The sequence below is a fragment of the Heterocephalus glaber genome, unplaced genomic scaffold (genome assembly GCF_053883595.1).
Source record: "Heterocephalus glaber isolate CG9 unplaced genomic scaffold, H.glaber_assembly_v1.0 deba00001764, whole genome shotgun sequence".
Classification (NCBI taxonomy): Eukaryota; Metazoa; Chordata; class Mammalia; order Rodentia; family Bathyergidae; genus Heterocephalus; species Heterocephalus glaber.
Window position 1 is genome coordinate 10,975,472 of NW_028258461.1, and position 22,655 is coordinate 10,998,126.

Below are 22,655 nucleotides of genomic sequence, written 5' to 3' on the forward strand. Positions count from 1 at the left end.
TAGAAATTTATTTAATGCCAAGATGCACAATATCTCACCACTGGCTACAGTTTGCCCTCATGTGGCCTCTCAATCCGACCCATTAGCAATTCTTTTTAAAATGCAAATGGAAGCCAGGCATGATGGCACATTCCTATAATCCCAACATACTGGGAGGCTGAGACAGTAGGATTATAATTTTGAGACCAGTCTGGGCAACTTAGCAACTTTGTGAGACTCTGTCTCAAAATTTTTAAAAAAGGGTAGGGAACGTAGCTCATCGTAAAGACCCTGGGTTCAATCTCTAGCATTAAAAAAAAATGTGAATGTGCCTCTAGATTTAGAGATGAAAACAAAGACTCTCCTTTGAGGAGGTCATTCCAACTAGCAAAAACTGACTGAATAATCATAATACAATGTAATACAAGGTATTATAAAAACTGAAAGGAGACACCTACACAGGTTGAGGTAGTGGAGCATTAGGGAAGTCTTTCCAGAGGTAGCACCAGAACAGGTAACACAATAGAAGAAAAGGTATATTCCAGATAGGGTAATGGTAGTATATATGCAGTTAAGAAAGAAGGAATAAACACAGCCCACTTAGGGATCACAAATAGTTCATTAGGGCTAACTCATGAGGTAACAAGATGGGGCGGGGGGCGGGGGGGCTTGAAAGTTCCGTAGACGCTAAATCAAAACAAACTACTGTGTATACTGGGAGGGGGAGTTTGTAGTTCATTCCCAAAGCAAAATGAAGCCATACAGGGGATCTATGGGGAGGCTTGAGTTCAATCCCCGGTACCAAAAAAAAAAAAAGCTAATTCAATTTCAAGAAAGCCAAGGCTTTTGCTGACCTCTGTTAGTTTGATGTGCATTTATTCATCTCATTGTCTCTGAGCACATTCACAAACTTTAACTTCCTTGTCAAAGTCCTCAGCCCCTACTTTTCTGAGAAGCTGGAGGCCATCTGACACGGGCTGTCTCCATTCCATGCCTACCCATCTCAATATAGAAGCTCATTTCTCTTTAACTCCCTCTAGGGAAAGATAAACCTCTTACCAATTCTCGTCCTGTTTCTGAAAAGAAAAGAGAAATAAAAGAGGGAAGGAAGAAAAAAAGAAAGAGAGAGAGAAAGAGAGAGAGAGAGAGGGAGGGAGGGAGGGAGGGAAAGAAGAACTTATTTGGCTGTAATCCTCTGACAAAGATATATAAATTTCTCAGTCATTGTGTCCTCATATTTAGACTGGAGATAAATGACTTACCCAAAATTACTTGTCATCAAGTGATGATGCCAGAAGTGAAATCTAAATTTCCTAATTCCAAAGCCCCTACTTTTCTAACCATCTCCTCACTCACATCAAGATGAACTCCTACTCCGGGGGTTCTCTGGAAAATCGGTATAGTACTGGTCTCCATTCCCTCACAGCCTTCCCTCACAATGCACCTTCAAAACCCTTACAGGTTTAAGTATTATCTTCTTACATATTTCATATCATGAAACTGCTTACAGTACAACGCAGGAGAAAAAGCATAGGTTTAGAAGTCAGACAGATAAGTCCTGGCTCCATGGAGTTCTAGTCTACATAACCTCTTAATGGAACCTCAGTTTCCGAGTATGCAGTGATGATTATACTATTCCACACTGTCTTTACAGTTATGTTTTATCTTGTCAATGAGAGGCAATGTGGGTTAGGGGCTTAGAGAATAGAGCTTTTGAACCATACTGACTTGGCTAAGCACAAGTTATATGACTCCAGGTAGGCCATTTAACCTCTCTGAGCCCCAATTTCCTCATCTGAAAAATGGAAAAGGTAATAGTGTCCATTTCACAGAGTTTTTATGAAGTTTAAGTGAAATACTTGTAAAAGGTCTATCACAAAGCCTAACACATTGTAAAGCTCAATAAGCTATCCATTAAGTCACTAGATTGTAAGCACTTTGTGGCCAGGGACTATACCTGAATTTCCCATCATATTCCATACATCATAGACCTGTAAGAAATGCCTATTGCTGAATCACATTGGTTAAGCCTAGGATCCTGGATTCCCTAAGCTTAAGGCAAAGCAAATATTCTTCCATCTTTTGCTTTTTATACTATCTGTAAACACCACAATGTGAGTGATCACTTTTTGGATTTAATTAACTAACAACAATTTTTACTAACAGTGACTCACTTTTAAGCATCTCAAGAAAGCTAGACCAATGAACAAACCATGTGGGTATTTTGAGATTGTGTTTGTAATTGGAGCAATTAGTCTATATTACAGTCTAGAAACTGACATTAGCGATTTTAAAAAATTACCCTGGCTTCTCAAAAAGATAAAAGAAAGGCTCATTTTAAATAGCATTTTCCCAGGAGTTAAGTAGCTAACCCAACACCACAGGAATCAGATCACCAGGAGGTTGAATCATGGAGGTGTAGGCATTCTCTTTTCAGTGAGAAGTCACACTGAAAAATAAAGGTCTTAATATAGTAGGACAATACCTATGACAGTGGAGGAGTCATTAAGAAAAAGTGAAAGCCAGTAATTAGGATCAGAAAACTTCAATTTTCATGGTATTGAGAATACTTTGGCCCAGTCCCATATAGTCGCGAACTGGGCTTGGGAGTTACTTTAGAGGCTTTAGTTACTTTTCAGTCCACAGCCCCCACTGCACATAGTGAGAAAATAGCACAGACTGAAGACTGCCAACTCAGTCTCAGTCTGACTCCCAGGGTAACTCTCACACTTTTCACTCCACGAGTCATCCTTGTTTTTCCTTCATAGAACACTAACACTAAGCTCTTCTATCCCTTCCTATTAAATTAGTAAGTTAAGGAAATGCAATCAGAAATCCTATTTTTGCCAGATGTGGTGGTGCACGGCTGTGATCCCAGCACTTGGGAGGCTGAGGCAGGAGGATCACTGAGAGTTGAGGCCAGCCTGAGCTACATAGTGAGTTCAAGGCCATCCTGAACTGCATAGTGAAATGCTGTCTCAAGAAAAAGAAAAGAAAAAGAGGAATCCTATTTTTCTATTTTAGCCCAAAAGTTAGATAAAGTTAATGATACTGGCTAAGAGCAAATAATGTCAGGGTAATTCAAAGTCTCTATTTGATTTTTTAAAAATACTATCTTAGTCTCGTAATAAACACTAAGTTATTAAAAGAATTGAGACTAACCTGAGGAAATGCAGTTTTAACTGCAATAATAATAACAATAATAGCACAGTTATGATTTTTTGAGCATTTACTTCAGGGTCAAGTACCAGGCTAAAACATTTCTTCCACACTGTAACCCTATAGTCATTATCCCCAATACATAGATGAGGGTAAGAAGAGGTGGGACCTGCCTAAGATCATACATGGGTATCAGCACAGTGAGACAGGGATCCAGGTCTGACCCCAAAGGCAGGGGTTTGCAACTATAGTCCTCTATCTGTTTTTGTGCGCCCCTAGAACAATGACTTTTACATTGTAAAGGTTTGCAAAAAGAAAATAACAGCAACAAAGTATAAAATGCAACCCAGATATGAAGATCTACGTGACCTGTAAAGTCAATAATCTTTATCACAGGCCCTTTGCTGAAAATTTTGCTGACCTCTGGTCAAAGCCTTGCACCTTTAAGTATCACACATATAGAAAACAGATATCTGTGATCAGTTCCTTATTTTAGCATTTAACCAAATGTAAAATGCCACTTTTCCCTTTACGAACTTATCTGTAGGGCAAAAGTCTTACATTAATCCTTACTAGACCGATTAGTAAATGTTTGTTGAGGAAAGTGAATAAATCACACTGTCACACAGAGAAAATATATAAAAACTGAATACTATATCTGGCCAATCTGCCTTAAGAGGCCCGCAAATGAAATACAAAAATTATGACATAAAAGAACCATTAGTATGTCTAAAAACTAGGAATCATAGTGAGCAAGGAGATTTTACACACAGGCTTAGAATTTTATTACCTTAAAAATGAGAAATCAGCCTGAGCTCATGCATCTTTCTGAGGCACACAACTACTGAACCTTTCCTCCGTACCCTTGAGATCCACACACATTCTAGAAGCCTGGATTTACTGGAAAGGGGGTGGGGTGGGGGAGTTCCATGGAGAAAATTCTTTTTGTGCCAAAGCTTCATCTACCTTCTGCCAGTCTCAGAGTCAAACCTCAACAAGCTCCACTGTTTAAGACTGTTCTAAATGAAGATGATGTTCACACATGTACTCATAGACAGGACTGTTTTTTCCACCGTGGTCTCTTCAGGCATACTCTCACAGTTTAAGACAGTCAGCAGTATGTATCTATTTTTCCCTCTTGAGACCCAAACAAGCATGGCTCAAAATGCTTCTGAGCCCGTGGTTTGATTTACCCTTTGTGCCTCATCACCAAGAATTCAAATCAATAAATAACCTCAAGAAATAGCCCACTGAGACTCAAGAAGAACTGAAGCCATTTACTCAGTCGGTCAATAACCTCATGCCAACAGCAAGAAACCCAGGCTGCATATGCATGGTGCTTGATAACTACTGCTGAGGTGACCTGTTCTGATCATCGTGGATGTAGTACAACACATTGCTGGGAGAACCATAACTCTTCCTTGCCCTCACTTTTGTAAGCCTGAACGGGAAGGGTCACTCACACGTATCCACATCGGATATTTCAAGCGCAGTACAGAAAATCAGGGCCTCATTTAAAATGTCTCAAGCCTATGTATGTCACGTTCAGGTTTTTATTTTGATTAGGCTCCACAGGACAGGGCATAGCAAGAGCTGGGTAACGTGTAAAGGTCGACTTCCTAAAGAATGACACGCTGGGCAGCAGAGGTGCTACCGCAGCTTCAATGAACCTTAAACAAATTGGCACCCCAGAGAACTAGATCACAATGTCTTCCACTCCCCCAGCCCAGTTTGAGACACCGCACCCACTCCCTTCCCCTCCCCGGCCCCGGTCCCAGTCTCCAGCTCCCCAGGCAGAGGAGGGGGAGCAGGATGGAGAAAGGGGGTGGGGTCGGAAGCAAAAAAAAAAAGGTGTGAAGAGACCACGAAAATGGGGGAGTAAAGGAGGTGAGGTAAAGAAACGGGGGGCGTAGCAGAAATAAAGGGGAGACGAGGCAGAGAAACGGGCGCGGGGGTGAGGGTGGTAAGGCAGGGCAGAAAAGGAAGGGAATCAGAAAGGGAGCCCAATGTAGGCCGATCAGGGCTAGGAGAGGAGCCAAAGCAGCCGGCGGGCAGAGAAAGGGACAGTGCCAGGGGGCGGCCAGGGGTTACGGCACTTGCCATAAATCATAGCCAGGCCAGTCTCATGCAGGAAGCGGGCCCGGCGGTGTTTGAAGAGCCAGATCGTGAGAATGGTGAGGGTGAGCAGCAGGATGAAGATGAGCAGATTGGCGCTGTCCTGCCGGTGGCTCTCCTCCGCTTGCTTCTCGGACACGATCTCCTCGTCCATGACTCTCGTTGCTCCGCCGGCACCGTCCGAAGCCCCGGCCCAGCCAAAGACGCCCACTGCGAGGAGCAACCAGAGGGGCCGCATGAGCGGCCGGGCTTGGGGTCCGACGCCGACGCCACCGCCGCCGCAAGGGAAGGGCGCCTGCCGCCAGCCGCGCCGAGCCATGTCTCCCCCCGCCCCCTGGACTTCGCTCACCGGCAGCGCCCGCGGTCGGACCACTCCCCGAGGGCTCACGGGAAGAGGCGGGGCCAGAGGGAAGCCGTCGGAGCGCGCCACCGCCCCTCTTAAAGGGCCCGGAGCAGCCTCCGCTCTATCGCTCGCCGGTTTCCTCTGCCTTTCCGCCTGCGCACGGGCACCCCGGGGCGCGGCTAGGAAGTGAAAGGCCGGCGAATCTAGCGCACTGCCCTCTGCTAAAGAAACGTCAGCTCGGTGTAACGAAGCAGAGACATATTGCGCTCCGTCTATTTGATCCACTTCTCAGGGGAATGTATCTTTCATAGCCCATCTCAATGTAGTCCCCCAGCGTCTCTTAACAGGCTGAGAAGTTGTCCCCTTGGGAGTGGCCTTACTCTCCATCTCTGTAATTTAAACCAGATTCCCCTTGTTCTGTCCTCGTTGAAAAAGGAAGAAAAACAACAACAACAACAACAAAAACACTTTAGTAGATCCTAAAAGAAAGGACTCCAAGGCGTTGATCATGCGTGTGTCTGTATATTCGGTTTTCTTTACATGTACACACTTAACATATGTCATCTGTCACATCAGGAACCTGTGCAGAAACTCATTAATCTCACAAAGAAGATTCAGACGGTTTGTGCTCAGATGTACTAATGTTCAGGAGCACCGCCCCCCCCCGCCCCCGCCTTTCCCAAACAAGAAATCTTCCTCTGTCTCTTCTTGTTACTTTTTACTGCTGTGTTAAAACAAATGTCCCCTGCTCCCGAGTCACCTTTGACCTCTATCTCTCCTCTCTCTTTTTCCAAGAATATTTTCTCTGTTCTCACTCTCTTGGCCAACTTACACACCAGAATTTTCATATCACTCCCCTCCATACTTGAATTTTGTGTTAGAGAACAGTAAATTCCTGTACTTTTCCCCCATACTTCTCACATCACTCCTTCATTTGTGCGGGTTCTTTGTTTTCTCTAAACTATCGTTTCAACGTGAGTAAGCTACAAATCTCAAGCCCTGGCTTGCCATCCTGCCTTCATCTGTTGGGTATTGAGCACCTAAAACATTGTTGAAATAAGCTCATTCTTCTCTTCCTAATGTATATGGTATCCTTTCTCAAACTCTTCATACCACCATTGTTACTACCAACAAGGAAAGGACACAAAATCATAATTTTAAAATTGTAGTTTTAAGAAGACTGAGACTTCAGTATGCAGTTACCCAAGGCTATCCATATCTGTACTCCATAGGCTTAGTTTTCTTCTTCCCTTCCAGGCCATCACACCCAAATTCCTTAAAGATAGTATAAGCCTAGTTGATAAGGTAAAGGGTAGCAACCTGACCTTAAGATGAGAAACCGATTCAAAGGGTTCAAAGACTGTTTCTAGGCAAAACATCTTACAGGATACTTCTAAGAACATGAACATACATACACACGTGCACACATACAGACTCCCAACCCCAGAATACAGTGAAGCTTTCTCTCAAGGGCCCACACTCTTCTGAGCATGTACTTGTACTTCTTTAATTCTGCATAGTAAAGCCTTTCTAAGCCTCTCACTGACATGTCCTGATGTTCTTTTTCTGTGAGGAGAGTCGAGAACCTACTTGGCAGGCTGAGCTGAGTTCCCCATCTCCTCTTTGGGAGGAACTCTTCAGACCCTATCCAAGGACAATTCCAATCTAATTCCTATCATTCTGTCTAGAACTCATGGTTCTCAAATGTTTTCATCTCAAGGATATATGCCTTCCTTGCCAAAACAACACTCAGGCAATGCTACATTCCCTAGTGTGGTGGATTTACCCTCACCAACCAGCTCTTTAAGCTCTGTGAGGATGGTAAGCCCCCAAAATCCCCTGAATGGTGTTCTGCTGCTAGTTCTGTCCCTGTCAGGTCAGGAAGTTTCCAGACTAGAGACAGGGATTGTGTGCTCATTCTCTTCTGTTACTGCCTGAGCCTGTGTGTCTTCCCAGGAAGCCTCACAACTACCTGTCCTTATACCGTGACTCCAGTGTGACCATGCTGCCATGTTCACATAGGGATGGGCTTTGAAAAGGGAAGAAACTCGGGTGCAATGCCTTCCTAAGGCTTCCCACTACCCTCTCCACAGACCTATTTTGACACCTTGGAAGACCTAGTGAAAGAGCTTACCTGCTTCTCAGGGCTAAGCACTCAACACAAAACTACTTTCTTCTCTCTGAGTGTTTGGAACTTGGAGAAAACAAACACAGATTTGCTTTGCTGACAACAGTCAGCAGATGTCTTCAAGGCCCTGACTCTACCTCTGTTTATGTGGCCCCAGCAATTTAGTATGCTCTCTTGGCAGCCTCTTCATATCAGAATTCCAGGGGGAATATTGAGAGGAGGCCAGGCAACCAATCCCCATGAGCCTTCAGCTGCCCTCAGAATGTGCTTGTTTCTCAGCCCAATATTGCTCCATAAGTCTCGTTCCCATCCCCCCACTGACTCTTCTCACGGTGAGCCTGCCCCTCTGCCAGTCTGGTCACAGCTCTCTGGACTATCCTCCCTTGTGAACAAACCACCCCTCACTTGCTGCATCAATGGCCTCTCCAAACCCTTTAACAGTACCCACACTTCTCCCAGGACATCACATGCTCTGAAGCTGTTTCACTGGACGTTCATTTTGTCACAAACCCACCTTCTAGCACGCACAGGCACACAATACAACCTGTATGGTGTGGCCTGAAGGAGGACCCGGCACTCTGCTCCCTCCCATGGAGGAAACCCATTACTCCTACACCTTTGTGGAAACTCTGGCAACTTCTTTCCTAGTTTTCAACACTTTTCTGGTCACTCCCACACATTCTCAGAGTACTTAGACATCTGGTTCACAGGCTTCCTCCTTTTCTCTGGGCCCCTCCCAGCTATGTCATCATCTTGAATGACTACAGGAAAACTCACCTGGAATTCTAGCCTTACTTCCTTTCCAGTGAAAATCTTAAAGCATTCTGGGAAAATCCTACTCTGCCATCTACTTAAATATTCCATCAGTGCCCATCCATCCCAACCTCCCACCAGCCTCACTGGAAGAGGTATTTCTCTTCCTTTTGAAAATGTATTCCTCATCTTATACTCTGCATCCTATCACTTCTTTTATGCCTCTGCCAGCATCTACTTCAGTTATCAACCCCCACCCATCTTCAGTGACTCCTCCCCTATCCCTTTCTCCTCTGCCTAAACAGTTTCAAAAAACACCTCTGATAAACAGCCCTTCCCTGTCACTACTGTACTATTTTCCCCTCCCCTTGAGAATCTTCTTGAAAGAATTGTCTACCTCCTCTGCACTCAGAGATCAGACCACAGCCCAAGGACTAAATGTAGTCCCCCATCTGTTTTTGTATGGCCTGAAGCTAAAAAGGTTTTACATCTTTTTTTTTTTGGTACTGGAGATCGAACCTGGGACATTGTGCTTGCGAGGCAGGTGACAGAACCACTGAGCTAAATCCCCCGCCCAAGTTTTTATATCTTTAAGGGCTGGAAAAAATTTTTGTGACACATAAAAATTATGTAAAACTGAAATTTCAGTGTCCATCAGTAATAGCTTATTGGACACAGACCTGCCCATTTGTTTACTTACTGATTTTGGCTGTTTTTCTCCTACAGGGCAGAATTGAATGATTTCTGGAGACCTGGAAGACTGCAAAGCCTGAAATATTTGCTATCTGGCCTTTCTGGAAAGGTATGCAGACCTCTGTGTTAGTCTCTGTCAATCATTCCTCCACCCTTTGATGAGAGGGTGCTTTCTGAAACACAAACCTGTTTATAAACATCATACCCCTGCTCCACACTCTCCAGGAGCCCTGACTACCTTCAGTGTTACCTCCTTAGCTTGGCACACAGTGCTCCACATGCCTGGCTCTAGACTGCCTCTTGAGCTCTATAGCCCCTCTTTCTACCTCCAATATATTTTACTTCAGCCATTCTGAACTCTCTATAGTTCCCTGAATGCTTCGCATGGTTTCATACCATTCATGTGGATTCCCAGGTGCTCCTTCTGTTTGGATAGACCTTCAACTCCTTTTTTGCCAAACTAACTTCTATTTGTCTGACAGAACTCAGATCAAAAGTCAACAAACTTTCCAGGATGCCCTCAGACTGAGTTAGGGCCTCCTCTTCCTAAGGGCTCCCAGAGCCCTCTGCGAAGGTCCCTATTCTAGGTCTCCTGACGCATTGTCCAGTTGGACTCACGAGGTTGTTATTCCAAGCACCTCACAAGCACCTCGAGAGCAGAACTAGTTATCACTTAGCCCTTTACTGACACCATTGAGCAGAAAAGTTTGACCAGTGAAACATAACTGAGCCTTAATAAATCCCTTAAATTTCAGAGTGCCAAAAGAACTCTTCATGTTTCCAGACGGGGTTAAATTCCCCTGCATGCATACATTCAATTCAGGTATAAACTGATAGATATTTAGTGCTCAAGCAGTAGTATAGGGAATGTCTATATTCAAAGAGAATTGAGATTAGGTCACAGGTACAAGTTAGAACCCAGCACAAGGATGTTGGAATTTTCAAGGGTTTATTTCCTCAACCCAATATGCTAAAAAAGCAAATAAAATATTCAGTGGCATTAGGAAGGCTCTTTGAAATGAGTGACCATGTTAGCCTCAAACAAGTAACAGGATATTTTGTGTAGATGTGGTAATAAAACCCTAAGAGATGCTAAAGAGATGCTAGATCTGGCAGTGGTCCAGAGAAGTGCAATTAAAATAATCAAAGAGACAAGAAACTGATGTTTTAGGAAAGATTGAAGGTATAAGGGATCTCTTCAGTTTGGAAAGAGATTTTTTAAAAGTCAATAACAATAGCTGACTGAGTACTCACTATGTGTGAGACTAAACACTTTATATGTGTTGTCTCCCTCAACCTGACAACAATCTTATCAAATAAGCAGTATTAATACCCTCAATGTACAGATGAGGAAACCAAGGCACAGTGAAGTTAAATAACCTCTCCAGTCCTTTAGAGGAGGAAAAGGAAAAGTCAGGATTCAAACCCTATTTGACTCCAGAGCAAATGATTTTAATCCCTGTGACATAAAACATCCAGCAAACAAACAAAATTTAAACAATGAATCATGTAACCACAGATTTACTGATTCAGAACTCAAAATACCAAGGCACCACTTTAATGCTTTAAGAGGAATACATTTTTTGTTGCTGTCTGAATTTCTTATGAGCACACACCACTTTTGCAAAGAAAAAAATAAATAAAGAAGATGAAATTTCAACACTGAAAATACTAGTTTTCCCAGCAAGTGGTCGACTTCCAGAATCTGTAATCCAGACAGGGTGTACTAAATATAAATAGCTTGAAGAAAGGTTTAATACCTATAATAATCTATACCTCTCTAGGGCCGGGGATTTCACTCAGTGGTTTCGCTGCCTACTGTGCAAGCGCAAGTTCGATCCCAGGTACCAAACAAAAAAAATCCATACCTCTCATAGATACCTTGAACTAGGTAGGAAAGGACAGAGTGTGGCAGATGGAGAATCTTCATGAGAAATGGAAATAGGAATGAGATTCATCTAATTGGGTGGCATAGAACAAAGTAAATGAACTCAAAAGCAGTTTTGGGTTAGTTGTGTTTTCTCTATTCAACAGATTTCCTGGAAAACTGACATAACACATAACCTCTCATGATCCCCACCTTAAATAACAGCTATATCATTTATCCTCGGTGCATACAGAGAATGGCTATTTCTCTGGGAAAACAAAAGGCATTTCTGGGGTCACTTAGGAATTTATTTTTATATATTTGGGGGAGGTGGACAGTCTTGCTATGTTCAGGTAGCCCTTGAACTTACTATATAGCCCAAGCCAGCCTCAAACTTACTTCAATCTTCCTGCCTCAGCCTCTGGAGTGCTGGGATTACAGGCCAACATACCTGGCATCACTTAAATACTTTCTCACAAGGTTTGACTTTTGTTCTAAGAGCGCATGAAAAAGAATGCTGCCACGAGCTGTACCTTATACCTTTGGGATTAACTCCAACCTTCAGAACCATGTATGAGTGGACTCAAGGTAGTTATTTGAGTGATCCAGTCTTTGAAAACTCATTGTAAATAACTTGGCTGCTCTTCAGGTTGGAATCGACAGATAAGACAATTAAAATCCTGCTCCATAAACATAACTGAGTAAGAGGTTAAAAGAGAGTGGAAATACATCTTAAGAGGACAAGAGAGAAAACAATACTCAATGTCACTGAAGACTAGGATAATGCAATGACAGCTTATACAAATATATGCCAGATTCCTTACTGGCCTACTTTTCTGTAACTCCATATTTTTAAAAGAAAGAAACTGGATCACAGATCTTTTAAGAAATCTCTTAAATCATTTTCTGCTTCAGTTAAATTGATATTAGAACATGTAATTTAACAGGGCATCTGAAAGTCTAATTTCAATATTATCCAAGCTAAAGCACTTTTTTTTTTTTTTTTGGTACTGGGGATCAAACTCGGGACCTTCCGCCTTGTGAGGCAGGCACCGGAACCACTGAGCTAAATCCCCGGCCCCCCTAAAACACTTTTTAAACTATCTTTTCTATCTTGTCACCTCCCACAGGTGGAGAAGGAAGTGTTTTCCTGTGAATATACAGGGACTATATGCTGGTTCTTCCTACTTGTGAGGCTTATAAAATAGGGCCACGTTTGTACAGAATACATTATACCACACTTGACATCAATTAAGTACTATTTAAAATCTTGGTTTATGGGTGAAGAAATTGGAAAGGGCTCAGAGAAAAATAATGACCATAACTTAAGTTTGGAATCCAAGACAAAAATTATATAGGTAAAGTGGATGCAGTACGCTGAATCTTGGATGTCTTTATTTTCTAGTTTTTTTATTTTCTTTCAGGTTTGAAGACACTCAGGAACAGTATATCAGAAGTTCACAGGAATTTTTGAACTCAATTCAAAATAATGGAGGAACTCTCTGGAGAGATCCTCTCAGAGATACATCCTTCTCACTTCTTTTCCATTTGTTCATTCTTCATTTAGCAAACTGTAGGGGACAGGGGAAGGGGACGTTACCAGAACCTCTGCAGTGAGTCCTGGTCTCCTGTGAGCCACGGCAGCACACGGCGAATTATAGGAAAGGTAGAAAAATGAGACTGAGAAGAAGCTGAGCTTTGGGTCTGATCAGTGCTACTCTGGGCAGCAAAGACAAAGCCCCCAGCTTACCACACCTTTTATTCAGTACATCGGGAGAAACAAATGTAACAAATGACTTGCAGAGAGTTCAATAGTTCACATTGGGATAAACAAGGTGTAACGGAAGGCTTGCAGAGAGTTCAGTACATCTCCGGCAAACAAGATGTTAATCAGTCCAAGAACAGTGAGGAACTGAGCAGATGTTTGTTCTCCCAGGATGTTTCTTGTCCTGGAGAATCACAGCATCACTGGATCACTGAAGTCTCAGTTGTGACCGGAGGCCAAACTGGAGTTATTCTGTAGCTGGGCTGTAGGCAAGAGAACTAGGCTAACCAAATGATTTATCCCTAGAATTATGTAGCATTGCTCCCAACAGCAAACATTTTGAATGCTTTCCAAGTGACAATGTTCTAGGCACAGAGAAATCTGTCCTCTTGGAGCTTACATTTCATTAAGGGAAGAGGGACAGTAAACAATAACACAATAAACAATAAATTAGATAGTAGGTTAGAAGGTGATACAAAAACAGAGCAGGCTAATGGGATCATAACTGAGAACGTTGCAAATTTCAAAGGGGTGGTAAAGATAGGCATCTTTGACTAAGTAAAGGTGAGCAAATTGATGCAACTAAAAACATATAATTCCTATAGGGTTGAAGGGAAAGAATGGTAATCATACTTTGCAATTACCTTTTTTTTTTTTTTTTTGGTACTGGGGATCAAACTCGGGACCTTGTGCTTGTGGGGCAGACAGCTGTACCACTGAGCTAAATCCCTGGCCCTGCAATTACCTTTTGATATGTAGTTTACAATGCTGAGCCACTCAGCCAGGGGGCACTGCACAAATTATTGCCAGGATTATAAAAGACCATATAAATTTGAGTGCCACAGGACCACACACATGCAAATATATCCAACTGCTGACCGGAAATACAGATCAAAAGCTAAGCAGAGATCATGCAGATAGAAATGGGATGTGGATTTGGAATCATGTAGTATTTATGTTGGTTGAAGTGGGGATGAGTAGCGAAGAGGTCAAGGGGAGAACCTCACTATTAAATGTCTACATTTTAGGGATAAAGACCAAGAATAATGGAGAAAGGAGAGTACATTTTTATCCTGGTGTGTGCATGTGCGTGAGAGACAGAGACACAGACAGAGGGAGCTGAGACAACATTGTTAACATCTTTTTTTTTCTTTCCTTTTTTCCTTAATGTACGCTGCTTCTCTTCAAGATTAAACTGTCCTGCCGTGATATACTTCCTTTTGGCGCAAATCTTGCTCCAAGACCTTTTTAGGGGAAGGGGAAGGGACTGCCATTTACTGATCAGCTTCTGTGTGCCCAGTGGTTGAGCTCCAAAGCCTGGGTTGCTGTCCTGGAGAGACCACCTGCCTCTTCAGTTTAACACCCTTGCCTCCTACCACAGTACCAATACGCAGAGGGCAGAAGCATAGAAAGACCTAAAGAAAGCAAGGGACAGAACTTAGAGGAAAACTAAATGCAATCAACCAATAAAAAAAATGACTGTCAGAGGTGTGAACCCAGCAACCAGCACCGTTCACCATCTCCTCCAGCTGTCCCTCAACCCCGACTCCACTCCGGCTGTGAGACTGAACAAAAGTTACTCCATTTTGTAATAAGGCCCCATCTTGTCTGTTTCTGTTACACTTCACCATGGGGACGTCGAGTTCCCAGAATGTGCTTGTTGCTGTTCCAAGGAAACTGCAAGTTAGCCTTATGCCTGTTATGTAAAGTTTGGTTGCTAGACTACCCCAACCGCCAACGTCTCGCTTCTGTACTTTTGCTTGCAAAGTTCCCTCTTGCGACCCCTATAAAGACCTCAGTCCCTGAGCCGGTCGCCCCTCTAAGCTTGGTGCTTGAGGGTGCCGTCTGGCCAGACTAATAAAGGTCTGTTTTACTTTCACAACTTGTCTGGTGTGTTCCCTCCTGGGTGATCTTCACTGTAGTCAGCTCCTCAGAGCGTTTGGTGAGGCCTACGGTCTTACATTTTGGAGGCCCCAGCAAGATCCCCGGGTAGGAACCTCCGGTTTAGCCGAGACTCCGTGGTGGGATCCAGCAGGAGACTCTCGGGTACCGACCTCAGAAAACCTCCGGAGGTAAGCTTTCAGCCGGTTGCAACTGTTTGTTAAGTCAGGAGTGAGGTGGCTGACGAGTCAGGAAGCCTCCCCTGACCCCGAGGTTCCTGACGAGGAACAAGGGAAGATTTAGTTTCATTTTATCGTGGCACCCGTTCGTCTTGTCTTTTGTATGTTAGTGTTGTATCTATTGTGTGTTTGATTTTACATTTTTTTTCTAATCCTTATCAGGAGCAGAGAAATGGGAGGAACCTGTTCTACCAGGTCCTCTCTGCTTGACTACTTTCTCACTAATTTTAAATTGGCTTTTTCTCCAGGACAAGAAGATGAATATGGGGTAAAATTTTCTCGCAAAAGACTCCGCTCCCTGTGCCAACTGGAATGGCCAGCCTTCAGGGTGGGATGGCCAGCCAAAGGGACTTTTGACCTCAGTATTTGCCAGGCAGTTTGGGGCAAGATCACCGGTTGCCCTGGCCACCCAGACCAATTTCCCTACATAGACATCTGGGTTCAGGCTTGTGAGGAACCTCCAGCTTGGCTGCAGCGCTGTTCCCTTCAAACAGACACTCACATTTTAGTCGCTGCCCCAAAAGGACCCCGGGAACTTAAGACCCGGGCTCCCAAGCCAGTACTCTCACAGGAACCTGACACCCTAGACCCCTTCGGAGGGCCTCCGCCCTATGTGGAATCCTCCACCTTCAAATGGGTCCCACTGTAGACCCCAAAATCCTTTCCTTCCTCCCTTTTCAGAGAAACCTTTGGCTCCTACCTCTATCCTCCTCTCCCTGAGGGGCCCCAGTCCCCAGACTCTGTGACTTCTCCCCCACACATGTGAGCTGGGGCTGTGTATGGACCTGGCGAGGTCCCCGCTGAGGGAACTAGCTCGGCCCCTCTCTTGCCCCTTCGGGAGACAGAGCAAGGTCACTATGTTTATATCCCTTTTACTACCAGTGACTTATACAATTGGAAACATCAGAATCCTTCTTTTTCAGAGAAACCCCAAGCTCGAATCTCTCTCCTGGAGTCTATTTTTCATACCCATGATCCTACTTGGGATGATTGTCAACAACTCCTCCAGGCCCTTTTTACCTCAGAGGAGAGGGAAAGAATCCGGGGACAAGCTTTAAGGTTGGTACTAGGCGGAGCAGAGGGGCCCCTAGATGAGGAACAGCGGGCCCATATTGAAGCACAACTCCCGTCCACCTGACCCCGCTGGCAAGCTAATGCCTCGGGTGGGAGAGAAGCTCTCCAGAACTATTGTCAGCATCTCCTGGCTGGCCTGAGGGGAGCGGCTCGGAAGCCTAACAATTTGAGCAAGGTAAGCGTGGTCCTTCAAGGATCAGAGGAATCCCCTTCTGCCTTTTTGGAGCATCTGTTGGAAGCATACCATACGTATACTCCAATCGATCCAGATGCCCCTGCAAATCGGCAGGCAATAAACTTGGCATTTGTTACCCAGTCGGCCCCAGACATTAGAAAAAAGCTGCAAAGGTTAGAAGGGTTTGAGAGAGAGAATAGAGAAAAGTTGATGAGTGTAGCCATGAAGGCGTTTAACAACAGGGATCCCCCGGAAGAGAGGATGGCCAAAAGATTGGGAAAGGCGACCATAGCTGCCTTGGCCAATGGAGGATTTGTCCAGAAAGAAAGACCTGAAAACAAAGGAGGGAACAAGGGAAAGATCCCACCCTTATTAGAAAAAGATCAGTGTGCCTATTGCAAGGAAAAGGGCCATTTAAAAAAGGATTGTAAAAAGCTAAAAAGGAAAAGAGAGGAGGCCCAAAAGGAAAAAGGTGGAATCCTCTTAGTAGATGAAGAAGATTGACGGGGCCAAGGTTCATGGCTGCTCAACCCTAGTGAGCCTATGGTGACTTTGGAGATAGGGGGAACAGATGTTCAGTTCCTTGTGGACACTGGTGCAGGCCACTCTGTCCTGAAGACCCCCCTTGGACCCCTCACTTCCTTAAAAACCTCCATTACTGGAGCCACAGGAAAGTCGGCCTCCTACCCTCAGACCACTAGATGAACTATGAATCTAGGCAAAGGCACCGTCACCCATTCCTTCTTAGTTATCCCTGAGTGCCCATACCCGTTGCTGGGAAGAGACTTGCTGCAAAAGTTGGGGGCTATTATTTCCTTTGAGCCTGAAGGAAGGCCTTTTGAACTTGAGCCACACTCTGCCATTATGGTAACGGTACCCCTAGAAGAATTTAGATTGCTAAAGGAGGGCGCAGAGCCCCCCCGAACAAAAATGGGACTACCTTCAGAAAAAGTTTCCCAGGGTATGGGCTGAAACCAATCAGGGTATGGGCTGGCCAACCACCATGCCCCAGTAGTGGTCCAATTGTTGGCCTCTGCTACCCCAGTCCGTGTGCAACAATACCCCCTCTGGCTGGAAGCCAAGGTGGGGATCTCTAAGCACATCCACTGACTCCAGGAAGCCGACATCTTGGTCCCTTGCCAGTCAGCCTGGAATACACCCCTGCTTCCTGTGAGGAAGCCTGGCACCTCAGACTTCAGAATGGTACAGGATTTGCGGGAGGTAAACAGCCAGATGGAGACAGTCCACCCAATGGTACCAAACCCTTATACTCTGTTGAGTCTCATCCCTCCTGCTCATATGTGGTACTCGGTATTAGACCTCAAAGATGCATTTTTTAGCCTACGCCTAGCACCAGTGGGCCAGCCCCTCTTTGCCTTCGAATGGACAGACCCAGACACCAGGACTACTGGACAGCTGACATGGACCTGGTTGCCACAGGGATTCAAGAACTCCCCCACTCTGTTTGGAGAAGCTCTCAGCAAAGATCTACGAGAGGTAAGGAGAGTTTTTCCCCAAGCAACTATTCTTCAGTATGTAGATGACCTCCTAGTGGCAACTTCGATTGATGAAGAGTGTCTTGCGGCCACCGAGAGCCTCCTGGAAGTCCTCCAAGACCTGGGATATTGGGTGTCTTGGAAGAAAGCTCAGCTCTGCCAGACCAAGGTAACCTACTTGGGCTATATTCTTGAGAAAGGGAAGAGGAGGCTGGCAGAATCGCGGGTATCAGCAATTCTCCAGATTCTGGAACCGAGCTCAAAGAAACAGGTGCGTGAATTCCTAGGGGTGGTTGGGTATTGCAGAGTTTGGATCCCTGGCTTTGCTGAAATTGCCAAGCCCCTGCACAAAGCCACCACGGGGGGAAATACACCCCTCGAATGGACTGAGGCTTGCCAGCAGGCTCTTCAATTGCTTAAAACTGCACTTGCACTGGCACCAGCCCTGGCACTGCCAGACTTAAATAAGCCCTTCAGTCTGTATGTAGTGGAAAAAAATGGGGTAGCCAAGGGAGTGATTACTCAGCCTTTGGGACCATGGAAGCAACCAGTGGCATACCTCTTGAAGAAGCTAGACCCAGTGGCCTGAGGGTGGCCTACCTGTCTGAGGACAGTAGCAGCAGCAGCTGCTCTAATCTGAGAGGCTGACAAACTGACATTTGGACAGGATTTGACTTTGATCACTCCCCATGCCATTGAGCCCTTGTTGAATAGCTCGCCTAGCAAGTGGCTGTCTAATGCCAGACTGTTGCAATACCAAGGACTCCTATTGGAACAGCTGTGTATTAGGTTTTCCACCACCGCCCATCTCAACCCTGCTACTCTGCTCCCAGAGTCCAAAGAGGAGGTGCCCATACATGACTGCCTGGAGATTCTCGAGAACTTGCAGGGAGGGCATCCAGATCTAATGGACCAAACCTTCCCCCAGGCTAAGGCCACGTTCTATATTGATGGGTGCAGCTTTGTGCAAGACGGGGTTCGATACACTGGAGCAGCAGTGGTCAACCAAAGTTGCCAAGTAGAATGGGCAACAGGACTACCCCCAGGGACCTCCACCCAAAAGGATGAATTGATTGCTTTAACAAAGGCTTTGGAATTGGGTAAAGAGAAAAAGATCAATATTTATACTGACAGCCGATATGCTTTTGCCACGGCCCATGTACATGGGGAAATTTACCAAAATAGAGGTCTCTTAACCTCTGAGGGAAAGACTATTAAAAATAAGACTGAGATCTTGGCATTATTGCAAGCCATTTGGCTGCCCCGGAAAGTGGCCATCATACACTGTAGGGGCCATCAAAAAGGGTCCGGCCCCGAGATAACTGGAAACAATGCCGCTGACCAAGCAGCAAAACAGGCTGCTCAAAAATCAGTGGGGAAGCAGTTGGTCCTGCACCCCACCCCAGTATTGCCAGATAAACCGGAGTATACCAAGGAAGAAGTAGAATACATGAAAAGAAAATGATGGAAAAAGGGGGATCATGGGTGGTGGACCACCGAAGGGGGAAAAATAGTTTTGCCAGGAGCCCTGGCAGACACCCTGCTCCGAGAACTACATGAGTCCACTCACCTTGGAGAAAGATGGATGCTGGCGGCCCTGCAGCCCCACTTCATCAGCCGAGGACTGACCCGAAAAGCTGAAGACCTGGTAAGACGATGTCCCACCTGTCTTCAGGTAAATGCCAGCCGAATCACGGGACCCCCAGGAATTCGCTATGGGGGAGTAATGCCAGGAGAACACTGGGAAGTAAACTTCACTGAAATGAAACCTGGCCTGTATGGACTTAAGTATTTGATAGTTTTTGTGGATACCTTTTTGGGTTGGATAGAGGCCTTCCCCACCAAAAAGGAAATGGCTGAAGTAACTGTAAAGAAACTTTTGACAGAAATAATTCCTCGATTTGGATTGCCATTAGCCCTGGGGTCCGACAATGGCCCGGCCTTCACAGCCAAGATATCCAAATTGATTAGCAGTGCCTTAGGAGTAAAATGGAATTTACATTGTGCATATAGGCCTCAGAGCTCAGGACAAGTAGAAAGGGCAAATAGAACCTTGAAGGAGACATTAAACAAATTAAGCATGGAGACTGAACAGGGATGGGTCGAGCTTCTCCCCTTTGCCCTCTACCGTACCCAGTGTACTCCAAGTTTGCCTTCGAATGTATCCCCCTTCCAGATAATCTATGGGTGAGCACTCCCTCTCGTCCCTAGAATTGATTTAGAATTGACAGAAAAACTCTCTCACCTCCAACTCCTTAAATCACTGAAAGCCATTCACCAGCTTCAGTAGGATTCGCAAGAAGAAATAAGAAAATCCAGAGCTCACCCTTCAGAAAAACCCTTATCACCCCTACTTTATAAGCTGGGAGATTTGGTTTTCATTCACAGGTTCAACTCCAAGACCCTGGAACCCCACTGGAAGGGAACATTTCCCGTCGTCCTGGTGACTCCCTCAGCCGTGAAGGTAGCTGGTCACTCTGCTTGGATCCACCACAGCCATTTAAAGGCGGCACCTCCTGAGGAAGGGGCGTCAACATGGCAGGTCGACGGGAACAAAGGGGACCCCCCTCAAGATAAGATTGATCAAAAACTAGTTTGGACAATATGGGGGCTCATGGGGTTGCTGTTCTTACCAGCCCCGATGGAAGGGGGATCTGCACACCAGCCGGTGCTGTCCAGCCACCCTCCCCAGAACTGGACCTGGTCCCTAAAAAAATGCCTTAATGGGAGCTCACAATGCCACCATTACTACTGATAGACAGGCCCATTTTGTTGTAGACCCGTGTGATCTGGGGCTTTCAATCATGGGGGGGGGCTGGTTCAAATGATAGGGTTTCATCCGGAAAAATGGGTACGGCGTGGAGGGAAGTGTGAAACAGATGATAATTTGGAAAGAAACCTCCAAGATATAGCTATTTATGCCTGCCCCATAGGAAAAGATAAAAGGTGTGATGGGGGACCAGGAAACCACTGTTATTATTGGGGTTGCAAATCTATTGCCCCATGGAAAACCGGTGGTGAAAATGATGAGTATTTGGCCTTAAAACGACAAACACCAAGCAGTTCATGTACCGTGGGAAAATGTAATCTCATCAAGTTAACCTTAAAACAATGGCAAAATCCGTATAAAGATTGGGAAAAAGGAAAATCCTGGACGGTGGCACTCAATGCGGGTGAAAAAGACCCTATGACTGACCTCATTATCCAGCATAGCCCAGTAATATTACCGCCTAAACCAGTGGGCAACATTTATAGGGTCTCTGGCCCCCAAAAGAAAAAGGCCAAAAGAACTCATAATGTGACATTAGCTGCTCCTGAATCTCTGATCCAGCCATACCTAAAAACCCTTAATGCCATGTATACCTTGTTAAATAGGTCTGACTACAGTGTTACCCAAGGATGTTGGATGTGTTTGAGTCCACGTCCCCCGTATTATGTAGGGGTGGCAGTAGATGGCACCTACTCAGAAGTTAACCAAGATGAGTGTGATTGGAAACAACAGAGGTTGTCAATAGGGGATATAACGGAAAAAGGGTTATGTGTTAAAAATCCAAGTGTTACATCCTCTTATCTGGACAGCGTATGCTCTTATCAAACACCCACTGCCAGTAATGAAAAATATCTAAAAGCTGGAAACAATGCATGGTGGGCGTGCACAAATGGTATAACTCCTTGTTTGTGCATGACAGTCCTTAATCAGGAACTTGAGGTATTCGTAATGGTCCACATTTTGCCCCAAGTAACTATATTTGGAGAAGACCAGGGTTGGGAATACCTAGCTAAGAAGACACACACCCGAGAAAAGCGCCACCCAGCTTTGATTCCCGTATTAACTGCAGCAGGCATTGCGGGATCAGCGGCTCTGGGCACGACAGCAAAAGGACTGCAAGACTCTAACTTCAAGACCCTTGCCCAGCAGGTAAAAATAGACTTAGGCCTGCTTACCGAGTCAGTGCCTCATTTAGAAAAACAGGTTGATTCTCTGGCTGAGATGGTCCTTCAAAATCGCCGAGGACTCAACCTTGGGTTTATGAAAGAGGGAGGGCTATGTGCAGCCCTAGGAGAACAATGTTGCTATTACGCTAATAAATCTGGAATAATAAGAGAAACCCTGGCCACTGTAAATAAACACCTACAAGAAAAGTATGATAGATTAGAAAAACGGGAGGGATGGTCCCAGTCAATGTTTAACTGGTCTCCCTGGTTGACTACTCTTGTTTCTGCCCTTGCTGGACCCGTTAATCTTGCTACTAGCTTTGACTTTCGGCCCATGCATTATTAATAAACTTATGGCCTATGTAAGGGCCCAGGTGGGATCTGTTCACCTAATGGTTTTAAACCAACAGGCTAGATACAACCCAGTGCCACTAGAAGAAGAAAGCCGCGCGTAGGATTACTTACTGTGCTAAAATCAGTGGGGAATGTGAGAGTGAATAAAAGTTACTCCATTTTGTAATAAGGCCCCATCTTGTCTGTTTCTGTTACACTTCACCATGGGGACGTCGAGTTCCCAGAATGTGCTTGTTGCTGTTCCAAGGAAACTGCAAGTTAGCCTTATGCCTGTTATGTAAAGTTTGGTTGCTAGACTACCCCAACCGCCAACATCTCGCTTCTGTACTTTTGCTTGCAAAGTTCCCTCTTGCGACCCCTATAAAGACCTCAGTCCCTGAGCCGGTCGCCCCTCTAAGCATGGTGCTTGAGGGTGCCGTCTGGCCAGACTAATAAAGGTCTGTTTTACTTTCACAACTTGTCTGGTGTGTTCCCTCCCGGGTGATCTTCACTGTAGTCAGCTCCTCGGAGCGTTTGGTGAGGCCCACGGTCTTACACCGGCCACTCCGAGCTCCGCCCCTTCACCGCGGCCAGTGCTCATTCACTGGAGCCCTCCTTCTTCACTTCCCCATTGGTCCTGCTTTCCCCTCCTTCTTACACACGATGCTCAGCTCCGCCCTTCACGGAGAGGTTGTGCAGAGCAGCCTCAGAGGCCGTCC

The 22,655-nt window shown here is 45.2% G+C and overlaps 1 protein-coding gene and 1 long non-coding RNA gene across 4 annotated transcripts in view; both read right to left on the reverse strand.

Annotated features, from left to right (window-relative positions):
• The window catches only part of Slc9a6 (solute carrier family 9 member A6), a 50,908-nt gene extending 45,196 nt beyond the window's left edge, over nt 1-5,712 (reverse strand). For 2 of the 3 annotated variants that reach the window (XM_004862341.3, XM_087202137.1), the window contains exon 1: nt 5,239-5,596. In XM_004862341.3, the coding sequence (XP_004862398.1) occupies nt 5,239-5,572 (334 nt within the window). In that variant the 5' untranslated portion in view covers nt 5,573-5,596. The other variant, XM_021242514.2, reaches the window with a different exon arrangement.
• A 6,702-nt stretch (nt 5,713-12,414) lies between these two features.
• Nucleotides 12,415-22,526, reverse strand: LOC147821107 (uncharacterized). Its single transcript, XR_015447677.1, has 3 exons — nt 22,069-22,526; nt 19,238-19,380; nt 12,415-14,960 (listed from the first exon to the last, which is right to left on the reverse strand). It is a non-coding gene; the product is annotated as an uncharacterized LOC147821107 (long non-coding RNA).
• Nucleotides 22,527-22,655: the final 129 nt, after the last annotated feature.